The 22,995-nt window shown below is 42.0% G+C and overlaps 1 protein-coding gene across 1 annotated transcript in view; it reads left to right on the top strand.

Moving 5' to 3' along the window:
- Positions 1-22,995, top strand: part of LOC136054130 (zinc finger SWIM domain-containing protein 6-like) — a 497,031-nt gene that overhangs the window by 138,596 nt on the left and 335,440 nt on the right. Inside the window, exon 2 of the mRNA XM_065745211.1 lies at positions 11,129-11,485. Within this exon, the coding sequence (XP_065601283.1) occupies positions 11,129-11,485 (357 nt within the window). The remainder of the gene's footprint in view (positions 1-11,128; positions 11,486-22,995) is intronic.

The following is a 22,995-nucleotide window of genomic DNA, read 5'->3' as shown; positions in this document are numbered from 1 at the left end:
GCAAGATACCTAGGCACACCAGCTAATATGACAAACACTACCATGTTACCAAACAATACCATGTTAACAAACCAAGCAATGTTTGAATGGATGCCCAGGTTCTCCTCTTAGTTCCTTATGAATTTTCAAAATAACAGCTTAGGGACTTGGTTAACAATTGGGATATTAGTCCTCCTGAATGTATCCCTTGTGGTTTACAAAATGCGGGGGAAGCTTTTCCCAGAAACAGAGAATATTGAATGGCAGGGAAAGTGGAGAGTTTTAGGAAAGAAATTAGAAGCATGGGGTCCCCTGATGCCATGGGATTTTACTCCTGAACTCTTGCAGGATCATGAGGAGCTAGGCCTGTATCTGAGTAAGGGGTGGTGCGGCTCCAAAAGATCTGAGGTGGAACAGCTTATTTGGGGCTTGCCTTATGCTTACTGAGGTATACAGGAATACATAATGATTAGGAGAGAGAGAGTGTCCAAACTGAGGCCCAAACCAAAGAGGAAAAGCTCCCAGTCACACCTGACCAGACAAAGGAATCACCGGTATCAAAGTCGGTTGCCTCAAAGGAGGGTCAGAAATGGAAACGTGTGTCCTCACGCCTAGAACGAAAAGAAGAGGTGGCAAAAAAAGAGGAAGATACAGGCGACGGGGGGGCCTCAATATCACCAGCATCAAGAAAGGCAAGAAAGAAAATTGAGAGACATGGAGAACATAGTGATGATGAGAGAGTCAAAGTTAACACGTATTATCAACCCATGAAAATGTGAGATCCAAGACTCAAGAAAGGAGTTTACTCAATGTCCAGATGAGCGTTGTCACTTGGTTGCTTCGGTGTTGGGACAACAGGGCCAACAGCATGTCCCTCAATAGTAACGAAGCTCAACAACTAGGAAACATTGCCTGAGATCCAGCTGTTGACAGGGGGATCCGTAGGTATATGGATGGATGTGGGGTAAAAAAACTCCCAAGGATGGTACTTCACAACGTGCAGATGACACCAAGTTGGGAGGATGTGTCAAACTGCCTGAGGGTAGAGAGGCCCTTCAGAGGGATTTGGATAGGCTGAATAGCTGGGCTGACCTCAATGGGATGAGGTTCAATAAGACCAAGTGCCGGGTCCTGCACTTTGGCCACAATAACCCCATGCAATGCTATAGGCTTGGGGCAGAATGGCTTGAAGAATGTAAAGAGGAAAAGGACCTGGGGGTGTTGGTTGATGCTCAGCTTAACATGAGCCAGCAGTGCGCCCAGGTGGCCAAGAAGGCCAACAGCATCCTGGCCTGTATTAGAAATAGTGTAGCCAGCAGGAGCAGGGAGGTGATCATCCCCCTGTACTCAGCTCTGGTGCGGCCGCACCTCAAGTACTGTGTTCAGTTTTGGTCCCCTCACTACAAGAAGGACATTGAGGCCCTGGAGCGTGTTCAGAGAAGGGCAACAAAACTGGTGAGGGGTCTGGAGCACAAGTCTTATGAGGAGCGGCTGAGGGAGCTGGGATTGTTTAGTCTGGAGAAGAGGAGGCTCAGAGAAGACCTTATTGCACTCCACCACTTCCTGAAGGGGAGTTGTAGTGAGGAAGGGGTGGGCCTCTTCTCCCTGATAAATAATGACAGAACGAGACGGAATGTTCAGAAGTTGCACCGGGGAAGATTTAGATTAGACCTGAGGAAACATTTTTTCTCTGAAAGAGTGGTCAGGCACTGTAATAGCCTGCCTAAGAAGATGGTTGAGGCACCATCCCTAGCACTGTTCAAGAAGCGTTTAGATGAGGTGCTAAGGGATTTGATTTAATCCTTCAGAAGGAATAATGATAAGAGAATGGTTGAACTAAATGATCTTGTAGGTCCTTTCCAACCTAATGAACCTATGAATAAAATAGTATACATGATGGTATATTTTGAGTAGATTTATATAGATAGGATACAAATAATACAAGAGAAGAGAAGATGACTCACCTTTAGGATGACATGGCTCACAGTGGATTCCACATGGGAGGGATTTCCAAGAAGAGATTCTTCCCTGGTGGTGGTCAGCCCTTAAATGGGGTTTGGGAGAGGTGGAGCCAGGCTCCACCCCTTCCACTCACACAGGTATATCACCTTCACCTGTGGCCCCTTGGCTCACTCAGTGCTCACCTCAGGTGACCAATCAGTGGTTCAGGCCATGATTCAGCAGTTCCCATACACTCCACCCCTTCACAACGTGAACCACTGATCAAGTAACCATAAGGTGAGCTCCCCTTGATACAGAGACCCAATACATTGCAACGCTTACATAATTGCCCGTCGCGATGCATGTTGATGTAATCCGAGATGAGTGATGATTGGCATATCAGTCGAATTCTTCTTTGGGCCAGTGCTTGGTGGTATCTACTGGAAGCATGCAATCACACAGTGCAGGTCCATCTTATGCGTCATCAGTCCCGGTTAGACCATCACCAGATGCTCCCCATGGTCTTAAAGCAACTCTGGAACACTGCAGTCATTGTTTGGTTCCTTCTGGCAACTCATAGACTTATGGGGAGTAATATAAGTGTTTTAGAGGTACCAAGAGGGGAAGATCCGCTCTCCAGGGTAAGATACAGGCTGTATTCCTGTATTGGGTTAACACTTCAGCTTGTACAGGGGCATGCCCTGGCCAACTGTACCAAACTCTTTGAGCAGATGTCTGTGGCTGTACGACTATATCAGGCACCAAAGGGGGGTGTCCTGATCTGCCAAAGAGACATGACAGGGGTCTCCTTAGCAATAATGACTGGAGTGTTAACCATTATTTCAGTAGGCCATGTATCAATTACCGGAGGGGCTACCGAACCCCCCACCTCCAATAATCTCCCCCAAGGTGCAAGTAGGCCGCACCATCATGGTCCTACCTGAACCTTCCAGGGTCATTTTATTTTATTGGTACCTGGTTTTAGGTTCTCAGGGGCTGCCCACATGGTCTTCTGCCCAGCATGCCGCAGCTCTTGATATAGCAAGTAAGCGATGTTCTCAGATGGCGAGTTCTCAACCCATCTAACTTGGGCCAGTGTGTCGGCTTCATCATTTCCTGGTGACTGTAGGGGTTTATGACCAGAAACACGGTAGACACGTACAGTTCTGTGTTTAACTGCATTCCATATGTCTAACCATGTATCTTTGCTCCAGATTGGTCGGGAGTGGATAGTCCAATCCTGGGTGGCCCACTGTGCGATCCAAAGAGTGAGCCCCCGATACACAGCCCAACTATCTGTGCAAATATTCAGGATACCATCACCAGGTTCCTTGTCAGTTATAACCATCCACAGGGCCTGCAGCTCTGCCCACTAGCTGCTTTGACAATCTCCCTCTTTGAACCATATTGTGTCTGTGGCAGGATGGTACGCTACTGCTCTCCACTTACCTGGGTTGCCCTTGCTGGACCCATCTGGGGTCTTACCCACAAGATCTCTTACCCGCCCCTGAATTGGCAACGTAGTCTTGACTATAACTTCATCCGCTTGGGTTATTGGTTCTACCGCTTGTAAAGCATAATAGGCAGCCAATAGCTGTTTTTCAATCATACTATATCTTACTTCTGCTCCATGCCAGACCTGAGACCAAAATCCAATGGGGGTCTGAACAGAACTCTGACGTTGCCACAGGGCCCAGCCAAAGCCATCTTGAGTTACGTGAACACTGCCTATCGCGTCCACCGCTGTCATGTTCCTTTTCTCTCTTCTTTCTGGTGGTTTGCCATTTCTCAAGGGTCAGTAGCTAATAATGTGTTTGCTTAGGGAGTTTCTGCTTCTCGCTTATCTGAAATGGATGTCTGCATGTGTGTAAGTGTGTGTATGTTGGCTAAAACCCTAACCCTCTGTGTTGCTCTGAATGCATAATTTGCTTGCTTCTGCTCTTGAGATGTCTTGTCTCTCAGATCCAGGATACCCTGAAACAGCACCGCTCAAGCTTCGGCCACAATCACCAAGTTAGGATGTTAGTTGGCAAAGGAAAGCAATACCCCTAGTGATGCTCTAGCAGGCTTACCCACTGATGTTGATTGCATTATAAATGCAACTTTATATCTTCTAATCAGTTACTGGTACACAAAGAATGGGACCCTCAGGGATTCTTTTCCAGGTTGCAGGAACCTAAAGCCATGGGTGAAAGGTGTGTTTGTTCACTTCTTATGAAGTTTAAGAATATTTCTTGTGTGTTTGTTCACTTCTTATGAAGTTTAAGAATATTTCTTGTCCTTACGATATGATTATCGTCTCTTTCCTTACATTCAGCATCTTATTAATTGAAGCCTTGATTAAATTGTGATAGCCTAAATGCCTTCATAAATACTGTTACAGAGTGTTACTAATTTATAGTATGTTAATAGTTTGCTAATAAATAAAAAAGGGGGAATTGTGGGAATACAAAAAGTATATTTAGAGCTGCAGCTGTGGAACAGGATAAACAGCATGAGAAAGGAAGGCTGAGAACCAAGGACACTTCCAGAAGAAGACGAAAACAAGTTCAAGTAAGCTGCGTGATGGCAGGCCCTAATTGGAGGAAGAGTGCATGGCTTGGGAAGATTCACAGCCCTGATTGGAATATCGCCTGTATGCACGGTTAAGGACTGTTTTGGGAAGTTATATTGTTGATATGTAAAGGCGGGTGGGAAAGTTACAAGAGAGAACTTGTGAAAGTATATAAGGGATGTTAAAACATGTAATAAACGATTTGGATTGTTCACATCCGAGTCCGTGCCCGAGACACTGCAGTGGACCTTTCAGGTCTTGCCACAGTGGTACGTGCACTCACCAACATACTGTCATAATTTGGCGGCACATGACCTGGCTGATTGGAGAAAACCAAATGATGTGAACCTCTACCATTATATTCTTGATCTCCTGTTAACATCCGACTCACTGGAAGCAGTAGGGGAGGCAGCAGATTCATTAACTGCCTACCTAAGTGAAAGAGGATGGGCTATCAATCCTCAAAAGTTGGAAAGACCAGGCCTGTCTGTAAAATTTCTGGGGGTAGTCTGGTTAGGAAAGACCCAAGTGTTGCCTAATGCCATCATAGATAAGGTTCAGGCATTTCCAGTCCCTACAACACCAAAGCAACTGCAGGAACTTCTATGTATATTGGGATATTGGTGTTCTTTTATACCTCATTTTGCGCAGATGCTGAGACCTTTATATAGACTTAAAAAAAGGGCCAATTATGGGATTAAGGGAGAACGGAACAGGATGGTTTTCAACAAGAAAAACAGGTGGTTAAACAAGACCAGGCATTGGGTATATTGGATCCTACCCTCACAGCTGAATCGGATGTTAATGTGACTCAAGGTGGCATTGGCTGGGCCCTAAGGCAATGTCCGAGTTCTGTTCGGACTCCCATTGGATTTTGGTCTCAGGTGTGGCATGGTGCAGAAGAAAGTTATAATTGTTTTTCAGTCATACTGTTGGCTGCCTATTCCGCATTACAAGTGGTAGAGCCAATAACCCAGATGGCTGAAGTTACAGTTAAGACCACTCTGCCAATTCAGGGGTGAGTAAGAGATCTGACCCACCTTCCTAATGCAGAGTTGGCCCAGGCACAGGCGGTGGCACGATGGGTCGCCTATCTCAGTCAGAGGAGTAGTCTGTCTTCCTCACCGTTGAAAGAAGAGCTCCAGAAGATTCTTGGCCCAGTAACGTATCATAGTGATGCACTGAAACAAACTTCGGTTGCTCCACCACAGAAGAGTCCCGTCCAGGAAGGAAAATATCCTTTTCCTGAAGATGCCTGGTACACGGATGGGTCCAGCAAGGGCAACCCAAGTAAGTGGAGAGCAGTAGCGTACCATCCTGCCACAGACACAATATGGTTCAAAGAGGGGTATGGTCAAAGCAGCCAGTGAGCAGAGCTGTGGGTCGTGTGGATGGTTATAACTGTCAAGGAACCTGGTGATGGTATCCTGAATATTTGCACAGATAGTTGGGCTGTGTATCAGGGGCTCACTCTTTGGATCGCACAGTGGGCCACCCAGGTTTGGACTATCCAGACCCAACTGTTCTGGGGCAAAGATATGTAGTTAGATGAATGGAATGCAGTTAAACACAGAACTGTACGTGTCTACCATGTTTCTGGTCATCGACCCCTACAGTCACCAGGAAATGATGAAGCCGACACACTGGCTTGAGTTAGATGGGTTGAGAACTTGCCATCTGAGAATATCGTCTACTGGCTACATCAAAAGCTGCGGCATGCTGGGCAGATGACCATGTGGGCAGCTGCTAAGGCATGGGGACTGCCTGTAGAACTATCAGACATTGCTCAAGCATGCCGAGACTGTGATGCTTGCTCCAAGATAAGACCGAGGTCGTTGCCTGAAACTACAGCCCATCTTGCTAGAGGACCCAATCCTCTACAGAGATGGCAGGTTGATTATATTGGGCCCCTCCCTCGGTCTGAGGGGGCGAGATATGCCCTAACCTGTGTTGACACCGTGAGTGGGCTAATGCAGGTCTATCCGGTACCAAAAGCCAACCAGGCATATACTATCAAGGCACTCATGAGGTTGATGACTGCCTACGGGACACCGCAAGTCATTGAGAGCGACCAAGGGAGTCATTTCATGGGTGCAGTGATACAACGCTGGGCAGAAGAGAAGAACATGGAATGACGATTCCTCCTGCCATACCATCCAACAGGGGCAGGCCTTATTGAGCATTATAACAGTATTCTCAAGGATGCAAGGAGATTGCTGTAAGATCATGTGCGGCATCTGGTGATGGTCTAACCGGGACTGATGGAGCATAAGATGGACCTGTACCGTGTGATTGCATGCTTGCAGTAGATACCACTGAGCACTGGCCCAAAGAAGAGTTCTACTGATATGCCAATCATCACTCATCTTGGTTTACATTGATATGCATCGTGACAGGCAATTATGTGAGCGTCATGATGTATTGGGTCTCTGTATCAAGGGGGGCTCACCTTATGGTTACTTGATCAGTGGTTCACGTTGTGAAGGGGTGGAGTGTATGGGAACTGCTGAATCACGGCCTAAACCACTGATTGGTCACCTGAGGTGAACACTGAGTGAGCCATAAGGGGCACAGGTGAAGGTGATATACCTTTGTGATTGGAATGGGTGGAGCCTGGCTCCACCTCTCCCAAACCCCATTTAAGGGCTGATCGTCATCTGGGTGGGTTTTTTTTCTTGGAGTTCTCTCTTGCATGGAGTCCCCTGTGAGCCTTTTTCATTTTAAGCTTGAGCCATCTTCTTTTGTGTATTATTTGTATTCTATCTGTTTAGATCTGTTCAAATATACCATCGTTAGTTCTGTTTTTCTTGAAGTACCATTCTTGGGAGTTATTTACCCCTTGGTTTTGTAGTGTAGAGTAATCCGTTTATATAAAAGGCTTCTTCTCTTCTTTCTTACTTTCTTTCTATTGTACCAGCTTCTTTTCTGGTGCTGTTCTTGTGTATTTCCACCACATACTTGGTGTACACCTGTCTCTCTCAGGATCATGTTGTTTTTGTGAATTGTCTGGCATGAATGTGGGGTCATATAACATTTATACTATGGCTAATTCTCTTGAATAATGGAGTCCTTTTTCCATAGTAGTCTTTTTCTTTAACTTTGAATTCAGGTCTATTAAGGGGTATTTTTCTTTTTGTCACTGGTTTGCGGGACTGTTTGACCCGTTACCGTGACGACTGAGGCAGGCGACCTACTGGCCCACACCTCAGGGAATGGGGAAAGGGGAAAAAGGTGAAGGGAGATGGGCCTAGGAACAGAACAGCAGCAACGATCTGAGGAGGAAACCTAATTTACTAAATAAGATATCAGAAAGGAAAATAACGCAATATCATGCAATATAATTGGAATTGAGGCAAATGAATCAAATAAAATGAGAGTGTGTCTGATAAACCGAAGGCCTTATGCTAATGCTGAAGGTGGATGGCTGCAACAAACACCCTCTGCTGTGCTCGATACCGAAGGGAAGCGAGAGTCCTGTGACCGCAGACAGTTTTTATCTTTCCCTCTGGGTGGAAATATGTAAAACTGCAAAGCATTGCAAAGTCCTCTGGGGAATGCAGTTCTTCTTCTCTTCTGAGACAGGTACACCCAGAACTATCAATGATTCACAGAGCTTGGAGCATTAACTCTTTAACTCCCATTATACCACATGATGTTATGATGTGGAATATCAATAATACAATAAAAATCACAGAACCCTAACACCTTTACTGCTAATAGTATTTGCTTCCAGAGAGTGAAGTCCCCATCCAGTCATCTATTAATTTTCTGTTAATGTATGAGTCCTTAGCCATGCTTCCCAGTTGGCACGCTTCTCTATCATCTAGTAACACACTATTGGTCCCTGTGCCCCAACAACGAAGTAACTTGGTGACAGTGGGTTCAATCTGGTGTCATACAAAACTCATGGCTGTCAGGTGAAGTTCCTGATGACTGGAGAAAGGGAAATATCACTCTCTTTGTTAAGAAAGAGCCATGGAACTACAGTCTGGTAACCCTCATCTCTGTTTCTGCGAAGATCATGGAGCAGATGCTCCTGGAAACCATGTTAAGGCATATGCAAGTTGATGAGGTGATCCCTCACAACCAGCACTGCTTCACCAGTCTGCTAGCCTTCTAAGATGGACTGAAGGCATTGGTGGAGCAAGGAAGGGCAACTGGTGTTATCTACCTGGACTTGTGTAAAGCCTTTGACATGATTCCACCCTACATCCTTATTTCTAATTTTGAAAGAGATGGATTTGAAGGCTAGACTATTTGATCAATAAGTAATTGGTTGGATAGTTGCAGCCAGAGACTGTGCTCAATGGATATATGTTAAAGTGGAGGCCAGTCAGTAGTGGTGTCCCATAGGAGTCCATCTTGGGACCAGTGCTCTTCAATCAATGACCTGAACAGTGGGATCAAGTGCACTTTCAAGAAGTTTGCTGATGACTCTAAGGTGAGCGGTGCAGTTGACACAATAGAAGCAAGGGATACCATCCAGAGGGACCTGGATGAATGAGTTTTCACATGGTTTGATAGTGATAGGACAGGGGGGAGTGGTTTTAAACTAAAAGGGGAGATTTAGATTAGATACGAGGAGGACTTTTTATACTCAAAAGGTGGTGAGATGCTAGAACAGGTTGCTCAGAGAAGTTGTGGATGCCCTATCCCTGGAGGTGTTCAAGGCCAGATTGGATGGGACCCTAGTCAGCCTGATATAATGGGTGTCAACCCTGTCTAGGTTAGTGTGTGCAGATGTCCTTCTTCAGGGTAGAGTATCAGAGTACTGCAGCCAAATGTAATCTAAATAGTGGCGCCCTCTGCACAAATGAGAGATTTTCTTTGCTTAATTTAAGAGCTTTTTTAAAACAGTTGGAAATTTGGACTACAGCAACATATATATTTCTTTTTCCCATCTAATCTTCTGATTTCAGCTGGGACAGAAGTTCATTTTCTTCATACTGTCTGGTATGGTGGTATGTTTTGGCTTTAAAAGAAAAACAATGTCAATAACACACCAATGTTTATAGATGTTGCTGAGCAGTGCTGCACAGAGTCGAGGACATTTCAGTTTTTCAGGTCATACTGCCCTTCCAGCAAGGACGCTTGGGGTACATGAGAAGCTGGGAGGGAACAGAACCAGGACAGCTAACCTAAACTGGCCGAAGGGATATGAAAAAACTATCATGTGAAAAAACCTATAAAACTGCTGGGAGTTGGCCAGGGAATCTGCCACTGCTTGGGAATTGGCTTGGCATCACTCATTGGGTGGTGAGCAATTGTTTTGTGCATCCCTCCTTTTGTATACACATATATATATAATAACTGTTATTTCTCTCTTCTCATCTTAGTATTTATCTCAATATATAAGCTCTACTTTTTTTTTCTTCCCCCTCTTCTCACTGGTGGGGGAAAGTGGCCAAAAGGCTAGGTGGTGTTTAGCTGCTTGCTAGGTTTAAACTACAACACCTAATTTTCATGTGATACTGCTTCATACAACACACTTTCCTCTGTTTCATAATACTAAATCAATTTGGAGTTTAGATGTGGTTTTATATTATTTCTGTTATAAATAATTAATATATAACACCTCACTTGTAGTATTCCTGATTTTATATGCGCTGTCTTTTCAAGTTTAATACTGATCAGGCATATGAAATTAGGTTGTATTTCTGGGTACCTATGCCTCTCACTCAATGCTTGAGCCATGATAAATGTCATGCTTACTTAAAATCCAAAAAGAAATCATCAAAAGTTTGTTATTCAGTGAGAAAGTATTGAGAGCAAAACCTGGGTCTTCACGTTGGGAAAATAGATGTAGGCTTGGGTCTGATCTTCAGAGGACAGTGTTTGAGACCTTGGTTCCGCAGGGTTCTTTGTCAAACAGTGCTGTCTTTACTAAACATCTTTCTTGCTACATACCATACCTTTTTATATTATACAAAATCCTGCTCTTTTGCTTTGTGCTTTATCATGCTGAATGGAAAAGAGGCTCATATGCAGACTTCTGAAGTGGTGCTTGCACATCTCCTTTAATACTATAATTCTAATTTTTTGTATATTGATAACTGCAGCGTGTTCCATCTCCAAAGAACTTTACAACCATAGCTTCCTTACTGGATCACTTGTATGAAGGTGAGCTTTAGCTTAGTGGTGGGAAAGGTAAAAGCAAAGAGGTTAAGTGACTTGTGTAATTTGAGGCAGAGTAGAGATTAGAGCTGGGGTTTATGCCACTATAGTACATTACTTCCCCCCTTGCTTAAATTTGCTGCTAGATGCAATCTCCCTGGCATAGGGTTTGGAAAGTTGCTGCTAACTTGCTGAACTACTGGGAATTTCACATTGATCTTAACTGGATGCAACTCTGCTTCTGCAGCTATCAGTTACCAAATAAATGTTTTTCTTACTATCAGGCTTTTATTAATGTTGTGATGGAATGGCAAAGAGGGCTTGTAAATGCACTTTTTACTTCTCTTAGATTTTGTTGGAGATGACAAGAATATGTACATATGAAAGGATTTGTCATATTTGTAATAAAGTCTAAGTTTTCCAAGATGCATCATTTCGCAGAATGATGAATTTTAAGCAAAAATTTTTAAGCAAAAGATAATTGATAATGAGATTATCGTTTTTTTTAATAATGTAAGCTCTCTTTCTTTTCCTGCACAGGTTTCCACTTGAGTGGCACAGTGACAGAGCCTGCAATGCAATCTGAGCCAGAAACTGTTTGCAATGTAGCTATCAGCTTTGATCGTTGCAAGATTACCTCAGTGACTTGCAGCTGTGGAAACAAAGATATATTTTACTGTGCTCACGTTGTGGCCCTCTCTTTATACCGAATCCGCAAGCCAGATCAGGTCAGACTGCATCTTCCCATTTCAGAGACACTCTTTCAAATGAACAGAGACCAACTACAAAAATTTGTACAGTATTTGATCACAGTGCACCACACAGAAGTTTTGCCAACTGCTCAAAAATTAGCAGATGAAATTCTTTCTCAGAATTCAGAAATCAGTCAAGTCCATGGTAAGTTTGGTGTTTGTTCTTCCTTCTGTCTCATTCTTTCCTTGGTTTTGAGCTTTTTTATGTGTCATTTAGGAGTATGACCTCCTGAGGTCCCTTCCAATCTGAGTAATTCTGTGATTCTATAATGTTTATAAAAGATAATTTTGTTATTGAAACTTTAATTTGTTTATAAAATAGTATTTTTGGGGAAAGAGAAGAATTCATAAGCATGGAGCTTGATTTCTTCAGTGCTGTTAATACTTGGCCTGATTTGCTTCAGACTTGCATTTTCCTCCTATGAAAAATGCAAGTATTCTCCCTTGTATCGCCACATTGCTCAAAGAACCAATTTACCAACTGCATATTTTTGTTACTCTGTTCTTTATAAACTAATCTTTTAACGCTTTGTGTAATTTTGTTTTAATGGCAAGGCATTAAAGCAAGTTGGTGTTACCAGTCTTTGTCATACATTAAATATGCTGTAATTATACTAAGCACAGGCATGCTGATCTTTGTCACCTGTTTCCTCATTGTCCAAATATCCATTTAATAATTAGTATTTAAAGTATTTTAGAGAGATATTTAATGTTTGTCACAGCCCAAATAGCAAAAAAAAAAAAATTACAAAATTTCACAATAAATTTGAGTAGGGTAGTTTAAAAAATATTCACAAAACTGTTTATCTTATATCTTATTGTCTTCCTAGTAAATGAGATTGCAGTATGTCTTTATTGACTTAATATTTCCTAACAAAATATCAAAATCTGAAGTAGAAAATACAGATAAGAAAGTCTGCTATTACAAAAGAAAATTGGGTTACCAAAAATGATCTATAGCCTTCTGCTCTTCTCAAACTCCCATAAAACCATTGTCTGATTTTCTTGTTTACTATGTTAAAAAAAAAAATTACAGTTTTCTTTTAAGGAAAAAGTAAGTTTATCTTATTATGTAGTAAGTAAGCATTCTTCTGGGATTCATGCTATAATTCTGTTGTTATGATCACAGAATCACAGAATTGTAGGGGTTGGAAGGGACCTCTAGAGATCATCAAGTCTAACCCCCCTGACAAAGCAGTTCCCTAGACCAGGCTGCACAGATAGGCATCCAGACAGGTCTTGAATGTCTCCAGAGAAGAAAACTCCACCTCTCTGGGTAGCCCATTCCAGTGCTCCGTCACCCTTACTGTGAAGAAGTTCCCACGCACATTTGTGCAGAACTTCCTATGCCTCAGTTTGTGGCCATTTCCCCTTGTCCTATCACCACACACCACTCAGCCTCATCCCTTGGCCTCCCTCTCCTTACATATTTATAGACGTGGAGCAGATCCCCATGATCTTTAATTAAAGTCCTTTTAAGGAAAGGTAATCAAAAGAAATTTCCCTTGGTTCTAATAACATAATTCAATGAATGTAAAATCACCATTCACTCTGTCATATCTCTTGTGTTGCAGATGTTTAATTTGCAATACAAAACTGTCTTGTAGACTACTCTTGCTTTGAACATTTTAACCTCACTAAACTATTGTTTGAAGCAGAATTACATTAGACACTGCTTGGAGGCACAGGTAAGTAAGAGGAAAAATGTACTTAGAAAATATTGTTTATGAAAGTAAGAGGAGACAGAACAGAAACACCAGAATCAGCTTTTATCAAAGTGAAGTCTCAAGTAGGTAGTTGAATAAAATGTTCTTCAGTGTTACATCGAGGCATTTTAATTTCAGGATTTATCCAATTATTATTTTTTGTCATGGTGGCTGTACTAGTTCTGTCTTTCATGTATTTCCAGCATAGGCAAAATAAGTCAGCTCTCTTGAATACTATTTATTGTTATATAAGAAAGATACGGGGTTTTGACAAGCTCTGCTAACACAGCATTTTTGTTGACTTCCTAATTAACTGATTAGGGACATGGAATTACTGTGCAGTACTTTCAGGAAAAGTGAATTGGGTACTGCTCATTTGCTCAAAGTTATGTTTTATGTAATATTTGATGACTGGTTTTGGCCACCTTCCTTGTGAAGGAAATCACTAGAGGAACTAGTGAAGTGACTTACACTGATGATACAGGTTGTGAAATGACAAATCCTTTTGAGATCCTTGGTGGATGTAAGTGAGGTGATATAATTCCTTGCTTCTTGACTGAGCTTTGCTCCAGGAAGGATGGGAATGTGTGATCTATTCATTAACTTCAGGAAAGCTGAATGAGTTATTGGGAATAATCTTCTGTATTTGCTACGCTAATTTTCATTAAATAGTGGTTGCATTACAGAAGGGTTTTGCATCTTTTTAGGGCACAGAGGCACCTCTTACATTTGAGATTTGTTGTGCCTGATTTTAATTTGTGACACTGCTATGGCTGTACAAGAAGACAACTGTAGGTGTCTATACTGATACCCTGAAGTCTCTGCTTCATAATGGTTAGCTTCAGATTGTGTTTCAAGTCAAAGATGTTGATTCAGGAAGCTGAATGTAGATTTGGATCCTGCTTAGTTGAGACTTTTCCTCCCTCTTAATTTTTGTACCTTTGGTAGAAGAGGAAGCTGGCAATTAAGACTGAGAAGAGAACAGTCAACATAATGGATTATTAACCAGGTTTGTCAGCTTGCATCTGGCTTTTCATAGGTACGAAACTTTCACTTAGATATAAATTGGTTGCAAGATCAAAATATGTCCTTGAGATTTTGAGTGGAAATAGGAAAGTAACTGGAGGATTAGGAATGGAGGGGAGAGGGTCAGTTTACATATTTATCTCACATTAGCATTGATTTGTTTTCATATGCTTAGTGGAAAAAGGATTTCTACTGGTATGAGGACAGCCTAACAGTTTTCATTATTTCTTTTAAGCTTTGCAGTTTCTTCCCTGTTTAGTCTCTCCTCTCAGAGGACCTATGTGGATTTCTCCAGACTTTCTCCCATTCTCTAATTAGATACAGAATAAAAGTCACTTGCTGATACAAAGCTACTTGTAGATGAACACAAATTTAACACGAACTGGGGGCAGTGGTGCCTGGGTAGTTGCTTCTATATCAGTTCAGGCAGATCTAGATCCACACTCCGCAAAGATTAATCTGTAACATATATTAAGAAGTCTGGTGGAGGCATTTGAGAAAGAAACATCAGATGTGTGCTTAAAAAAAAAAAAAGGTCATGCTGCACAAAATTTTTTCCAAAAGAGTGGTCAGGTGCTGGAATGGGCTGCCTGGGGAGGTGGTTGAGTCACTGTTCCTGGAGGTGTTCAAGAAATGTTTAGATTTGTACTAAGGGACATGTTTTAGTGAGGAAATATTGGTGGTAGGTGGACAGTTGGACTGGATGATCTTGGAGGTCTTTTCCAACCTTGGTGACTCTATGATTCTATTCTGTGAAATTCCTTTATCAAAATGGAATGCAAGACTGCATGTTTTTCAGTGTTCACAGAACTGTGTTTAGCCACTGCATCAAAATGCATAAAAATATTTGCCATAACTTGAGCTTGTCATAATTTAAGTTTTATTTCAAATGCTGTTATGCTTTGTAACATAGCACAGATAAGTTGTTTTTTACACTGAAGACACATTTAACCCCTTTAAATGAGTTGTCAGTTCCACCAAAAATGCTAAATCTGCGAGCAACTTCTAATCTTCATGTTCTGGCAGAAATTTTCATTTTGATTCCACAAGTGACTTGATTTAATTTCACAAATCATAAAATATTTTTAGCATTTTAACCCAACTTCCTTCAGAGAAGTAATTGATGTCCCCGTAATCATCATCCATACTTTTAACTAACTCCTAGAAATAGCAATGATTCCATTGCTTGGACTTTATGAAATTTATAGCTTTGATGATGATTTGAATGACATTATCAATTTTTAATGCTTTTGCATATGAATTTTCTTGATGTACAATGCAGTGATATTTCATCAAATGTGATTTGCCAATGGCAAATCTTTTTTACCAGTCATTGGCAGGGTTCCATCAGTAGCTATGCCAGATATGTTGACAAAGGTTGAAGAAAATAGTTTTAATGCTTTTTATTGCTTCATACAACTCAAGAGTTTTAGTTGTGTCTGTTAAAGGCACCAAAGAAGGCATTTCTTCAGTGACATTATATTCATTATCAGTATCTCTAATGAAAATGGCATGTTGAGCCCCACACAGCTAAACAGCAAGAACTCTAGTATTCCATCAAGAAAATAAGAGCCTTATTTTCCCCAGAGCCTTCTCTTCTGCAGGCTGAACAGCTCCAGCTCTCTCAGCCTGTCCTTGTAAGGAGGTGTTTCATCCCTTGGATCATTTTTGTGGCTGTCCTCTGGACATGCTCCAACACATCCAGGTCTCTCCTGTACTGAGGACTCCACATCTGGACATAGTACTCCAGGTGAAGTCTCACCAGCACAGAGTAGATGGGCAGGATCACCTCCCTCGACCTGCTGGCCATGTTTCTTTTGATGCAGCCCAGGATATGGTTGGCTTTATGGGCTGCAAAGGCACATTGCTGACTCATGTCCAGCTTGCCATCCACCAGTACCCCCAGGTCCATTTCAACAGGGCTATGCTCAATCCTTTCATCCTCCATCTTGTATTGGTAGTGGGGGTTGCCGTGACCCCAGTGCAAGACATTATACTTGGCTTTGTTGAATCTCATGAGGTTCTGCTTGGCCCTCTGTTTGAGCCTGTCTAGGTCTCTCTGGATGGCATCCTGTCCCTTGGGCACATAGACCGCACCACACACTTGTCACTGATCTTCATTCACACATTGAGCCATTCACCACCACTCTGAGTACAGTCCTGCAACTAATTCCTTGTTTATGAAACAGTCCACCCCCCAAATCTATATCTTTCTAATTTGGAGATAAGGATGTTATAGATCACATCAAAGGCCTTACTGAAGTCCAGATAGATGGCATCAGTGGCTCTTCCCTTGTCCATTGATGCAGTTAGACCATCTGTCACACTCCAGTATAAAGGAGAGAGATGAGGTTCTTTGATTATGTGCATACCTGATGTCGAGATTAAGACACAATGGGTCAAATGTGAGCCCAACCGGTTTATTACAAATACTAGTTGCTTAGGGATATGGGGAAGGGAAGATGAGCTATAGAAAAGAGATAAAAAGCAAGGAGTCTTGTTAGAAAACAAGAGAGTATAATTACCACCGTGGATCCAGCGAGGTTTGTAGTAGGTCTGTTGATCTCAGGAACTCTCTGGTCGCTGTGGGGGATGGGAGAAAGCCAGGAAGCTTCGCAGCAAGAAGGCCTCAGGGTTCGTCCAAAGAGTTTCTCCCCTCAGGGAATTCTCCGTCAAAGATTTTTTTCTTTGGTAGTTCTTCTCCAAAATCCTTGGTTCAGTGAAGTCCTTTTATTCCCATTTCTCAGGTGTTTTTTTTTTTTTTTCTTTTCTCTTTGTTTGTGTGACATGTCTGTCCCAAAAGATAAGCCAGCAGAGGATATAGCCTTCATTGCAATGCAGGAGCATTGTCTTTTTGTGGTGGTCAGCTTCTCCAAGCCGTACCCCCCCCAGAAAAGACTATTTGCCCCTATTTCTGCTTATCTTTACAACCATAAGCAGAGACAATGAGGCACCATAACACCTATCTAGATAACTGGCAGTTATCAGTCAGTCTTGTCACCAGAAAAGGCCTTACGAAGCAAGTTTTGAAACAAAAGAAAGGAAAACAGTTTCTGTCTTTCACAACATCATAGAAGGCCATTAGGTTGGTCAAGCAGGACTTGCTCCTGGTGAAGCCACGCTGGTTGTCTCATATCACTTCCCTGTCTTCCGTATGCCTTAGCATAGCTTCCAGGAGGATCTGCTCCATGATCTTCCTTGGCACAGAGGTGAGGCTGACAGGTCAATAGTTACCTGGGTCATCATTTCTACCCTTCTTAAAAATGGGTTTTTGTTGCCTTTTTTCCAGTCACCAGGGATTTCACCTGACCGCCATGACTGTCATGGTTTTATTATTTTTGGTATTGGTATTCCACATCATAACATCATGTAGTGCATTAAGAGTTAAAGAGTTAATGCTCTGGCTGTGTGGATCATTGATAGTTACGGAAATGCCTGTCTCAGAAGAGAAGAACTACATTCCCCGGAGGACTGTGTAATGCTTTGCATTTTTACGTATTTCCGCTCAGAGGGAAAGATAAAAACTGTCTGAAGTCATGGGACCCTCTCTCTTTCCTTTGGGATCGTCTCAGCAGCAGGTGCTCGCTTGCCGTCTCGCCTTCAGCGTTTAGCATAAGGCCTTCGGTTTATCAGACACTCTCTCTTGCTCATTGTATTTGATTTATTAGCTTTAATTCCAGTTATATTGTATTATATTGTGTTATTTTGCTTTCTGATATGTTATTTAGTAAATTAGTTTTCCTCCTCAGATCGTTGCCGCTGTTTTGTTTTTAGGCCCATCTCCCTTTCCCTTTCCCCCTTCTCCTTTCCTGGGGCGTGGGTCCATGGGTCCCCCGCACCAATCGTCATGGAACCAGGCCGAACCAGCCCATAAACCATTTACAATTTTGGCGTCCAATGTGGGGTGAACTTTTAGAACGAATCTCTACTTGCTCTCAGAGAGAGCTGCGTTAGGAAGCTTATCTGTACTGCAGGTGCTATACTGCAAAACACAGCCTTGAAGTCTGGGCATACTGCCAGTAGTTCTGGGATATCTGTAAACTTTTTTGGGTGCTGCTAGCTTGTTTTAGTAAAGAGAAAAAGAATGCTTTCTCTTTTAAAACTGCTCTTAAAGGGACTGCAATTCATTGTTTTTTTCCCCTTTAATGCTCAAAACATACTGGGACTTCTTTCCTGAACACCTGCAAGATCCTGAGAACTTAAGCAGATATTTGGGACAGGGATGTTGCAGCTCAGACAGATCTGATGAGGCGCAAATTATTTGGGGTCTGGCTTATGCCAATCGGACCTTATTCAGTACAATCCAAGAGAGGCATAGAGTTTCAGAAATAGAGCGAGAGAGTCTCTGAGCTGAAAGGGACAGTCTCCAGATCCAGAAAGAGAGTCTTTTAGCTGACAAACAGACTCTCCACTCCAATTAGGCACCTGCCATGGATATCAGGGTCCGAGTCGATTGCTCTCCGGCGGGGAAGCACGACAGAACTCAGTATACGAGTGATCAGGCTTCAGTTTATTACCCGGACAGCCTTATTCTCATAGTGTTTAAGACAGGGGCGTATAGAAAATATCATACAACCATTGGTAGAGAGCCTTGAGAAAAACTACTTTAAAACAACTCCCAACAATTAACAGCAGTGAGAAACACATTCTGGAGGAGGTGACTTTTGATATCATCCTAATCCTAAAAAACCCAAACAGGAATGTGTCGGCGGCGGGTGTGAAAGGCAGTGCTGGCAGGGCGTCCCCTGTTCAAAGTGCACTTTTCCTCTCCCACTCGCCACAGACCATCTCCTGCTTTTACTTTTCTCGAGGTTCACACAGTGTAGTTTCCTTTGAGCACGGTATCAGTGTGGCCAGTGTATAACACAGAGCCCAAAGGGAACACCTGCTAGCTAAACAGAATAGACTATCAAGGACAGCTTACTCTAAAAAACACTTATAGTTACAATTATCAGCAGTCCTGTGAGGCCCTCTTCGCTGAAGGCAGGCTGAACAACATAATCACAGAAGTTTCCCATAGACATCTTGGCAACTTGGGTTGCTCAGCTGAAGCAGTTCATGTCTGCTTTGAGTTGTTTGTCACTTGGTCCAGGGACATCGTGACCTCCTATCAACATCTAATACTTTTCCATGAGAATATAGTCTGTGCTGCTGTCCTAACTATGCTCGTACATATCACTGTGACCTCCCTGCCCTGCAGCTATTTCCCAACAGTTCCCCCTTTTTCTTTATGTATGAGCATAGCTTTCTGTGTAGCCTTGTCAATACCCCTCATAATACAGCTATACACTATGCAAAGCACAATAAGCATGATTACAATAAGCAATAGCCAACGCAAGCCCTCTTTTACCAGGCTCGTAAGCCATGGGGAAAGACCCCCAAATATTGATCCTAACCAATCATCGAAGGGATTTTTGTCTACCTGTATTTTCTGTGTATGATCCCTTAACCATTGGAGTTGACTATGTATAGATTGACTATGATCTGAAAGATTAAAACAACACATTCCTTCAAAATCTTCACACCCGTGTCCCTGTGCTAAAAGCAAAAAATCAATTGCTGCGCAATTTTGCAATAAAGTGTGCCTAAGACTCTCCATATCAGATAACATAGATTCTAAGACCGAAGTGGTCGCATTGGCCTGCTTCACGGATCAACAAGCAAATTTTTCTAACTGTTTTAATGCACGGGCCGCTGCAAATCCTGTCTAATTCACACTTGATCTACTATTGAAATGGAAGCAGCACACAACAACCTAGATAATGCCTAATAATTCTTCACACTCAATTTACCACTAAAATAGAAGAAACACACAATCCCAGTAATCATAAAGGCTGGATGCTATTTTCTGCCTTGAGATGAGACCGAACATATCGTGCTGGAACCCATGTGGGACCAGTCCCTGTGGAAACACAAGCATATCCACGATCCCAAGTTATCAGTGGTAAGGGACCTTCCCAATGCCCTGTGGCCATATTCCGAACGTTAACCATTGGCCGTTCCTTGAGCATTGGGGAGGCCCCAAAATGATGGTCCACTCTATGGGAACTGTTGAATCATGGCCTGAACCACTGATTGGTCACCTGAGGTGAGCACCAAGTCAGCCACGGGGGCACAGGTGAAGGTGATATACATGTGTGATTGGAAGGGGTGGAGCCTGGCTCTATATCTCCCAAATCCCATTTAAGGGCTGACAACCACCAGGGAAGGATCTCTTCTTGGAGATCTTTCCTACATGGAGTTCCCCGTGAGCCTTTGTCATCTTAAAGGTGAGCTATCTTCTTTTGCATATTATGTGTACTATCTATGTAGACCTACTTAAATATACCATCATCTGTTGCGGTGACCCCAGGAGGATGAACCAGAGCCGCGTCAGAACGATCTTAAGATGCCGATGCAAGGACTCAGAGAGACATCAATATGATTATGCAGCTAAGCCAACTTTATTGCGCTGGTTACATACTTTTATATCCCTTGAACACATGCTATTTTTAGAATAATTGTTAAGCAGTGGTTCTTGCTCTGTCCTTGTGAGATAAACAGTGTCCACTTAGTTGCTCTTTTCCCACACATACCAGGGCCATCTGGTTCCACCGCAAACTTACTCCCTCATCGTTGCCTGGTCAATGGTGCACCACTTCTCAAAATCCAGTGATCTTAACGTGCTGTTTTGTTCACACTGCTACAAAGATAAGCACACACAATCTCCTTCCCGAAGCCAGTTCTCCACAATTCCCCCTTTTTCTTTTTGAGCTAACAAAACAGCAAAAGATAGTTTGGACAGGAAGCGTTTTACAATGCCAAGTATTAATTTACTGCAAAATCATAACATAAATTGCATTAGTAACATAACTACACCTTGTACGCAGCATCCCAACCACCTGATTTACAGATTTCTTCATTTTGTGTAAAACTTCGTAACAGCATTGAAAGATTCATTTAGGTTATCGCAACTTAGTCAAGGTTTCAATAGTTAACACGCTGAATGTAAGAAAAGATACAAGGCAATCATATCACAATGACAGGAAATACTATTAAACTTAATAACAAAAGAACAAACATATATTCTACCTACGGCTTAAGTTCCTGCAACCTGAAAAAGAGTCCCTGAGGGTATCATAGGTTTATAGGTTCATATGTTCATTAGGTTGGAAAGGACCTACAAGATCATTTAGTCCAACCATCCTATCACTATCCCTACCCAACTACTAAATCAAATCCCTTAGCACCTCATCTAAATGCTTCTTGAACATTTTATGTGACTCAGTAACTGATTAGGAAGAATCTTTTAATTTTTATATACTTTGATAGAGTGGTTTTCTAATGTTCCCTAAGATTCATATAACACGTGCCCTTAAAATCTTCACCATCATACCTTTCGTTAATAATGGAAGATCAGTGGTGGCACAACTTTGTTAAGTTGCCTGTCAGATAGAATCAATGTCAGTGGGGAAACCTGCTAGAGCATCACTGGTGGTATAATTTTCCTTTGCTAGCTAACATCCTAACTTGGTGACTGTGACTAAAACTTGAGTGGTGCTGTTTCAGGGTATGCTGGATCTGAGAAACAGGACATCTCAAGAACAGGAGCAAGCAAACTGCACATTCAGAGTAGCACAAAGGGTTAAAGTTTAAGTTAACATACACTCAGACACACACAGACATCCATTTTCAGAAAGGAGTAAGCACGATGCAGAAACTCCATAAACAAGTGCATTATTAGCTATTAATCCTTGAGAAATGGCAAATCACCAGAAAGAATAGAGAGAAGGAGCATGCCAGTGGTGGATGCGAAAGGCAGTGCTAGCAAGGCGTCCCCTGCTTCAAGGTGCACTTTTCCTCTCTCACCCATCACAGATTTCCTCCAACTTTAATTCTTCTCAGAGTTTGCAAAGTTTTTTCCATTTGTACACTGCATATGCGTGGCCAGTGCATGATGCAGAATCCAAAAGGAACACCTGCTTGCAAAACAGAATAAACTACCAAGGTTAGCTCTATCTAAAGATACTCACAGTCATAAATATCAGTTGCCTTAAAGCTATCAGAATACTTTGTTCCTTCCCAAGATCATTCTTCTATCAGGGGCTTTTAGGTTACTAATATAAGTGCTAATTAAAGGAATCAGTGAACTTAAATATCTGTTGAGCAATATTTCTCTGTTAGAATCGTATGTCGAATTGAAGTAAGATAGTGTGCTTTTATCTCATGTGATGCATAATTATGAAGAACTATCTTGATTAATGAATTGAAAGAGAAGTGATCATTCTAAAACAAGATCATTCCTTTGCCTAGGATTCTTTTTCAGGTTTGTTTTAACAAATTAGAAAAGAGCTAATTGATATAACAACATAACTGTGCGTTCTAAATACATTAAAAGTGCTATTTCCATAGACTCCAACATTAGTAACATCAAATCCTATCTAATTCACACTTGATTTACTACTAAAATAGAAGAAGCACACAGCAACCTAGATAATGACTAATAATTCTAATTTTAAAGGCTTCTTTGGTAACACAGAAAAATCACCCATATTTATCATACCATGATCAGTGTTATTATTGAAATTACATTCAGTGGCTAATCCAGCTGTTTCTCATCACATACTATGGCAAACATAAGTTATCAAAAAATACAACAATTTGCAAAAAAAAAGACAATAAGAAAGAAACACACAATCCCAGTCCTTATGAGGGTTGGATGCTATTTTCTGCCTTGAGATAAGGCCAAATGTATCACACTGGAATCCATGTAAGGTACTCATGTTTTCCCTTTGATCCATGCGATGTAGTTATTTCTGGTCACGCCAAGGGCGAACACAGTGAGCAGGAATCCAAATTGGTTCATTCTGATCTGTAGAGACACAAGAATAACCCCTACCGGAGAAGATTAGTGTGGCTGGTCCAGACCATTCTCCTGTTGTTG

This window comes from Cyrtonyx montezumae, unplaced genomic scaffold (assembly GCF_038088225.1).
Source record: "Cyrtonyx montezumae isolate F1298 unplaced genomic scaffold, pur_monq_1.0 scaffold_34, whole genome shotgun sequence".
Lineage (NCBI taxonomy): Eukaryota > Metazoa > Chordata > Aves > Galliformes > Odontophoridae > Cyrtonyx > Cyrtonyx montezumae.
This window is presented reverse-complemented; position numbering and strand designations above follow the sequence as displayed.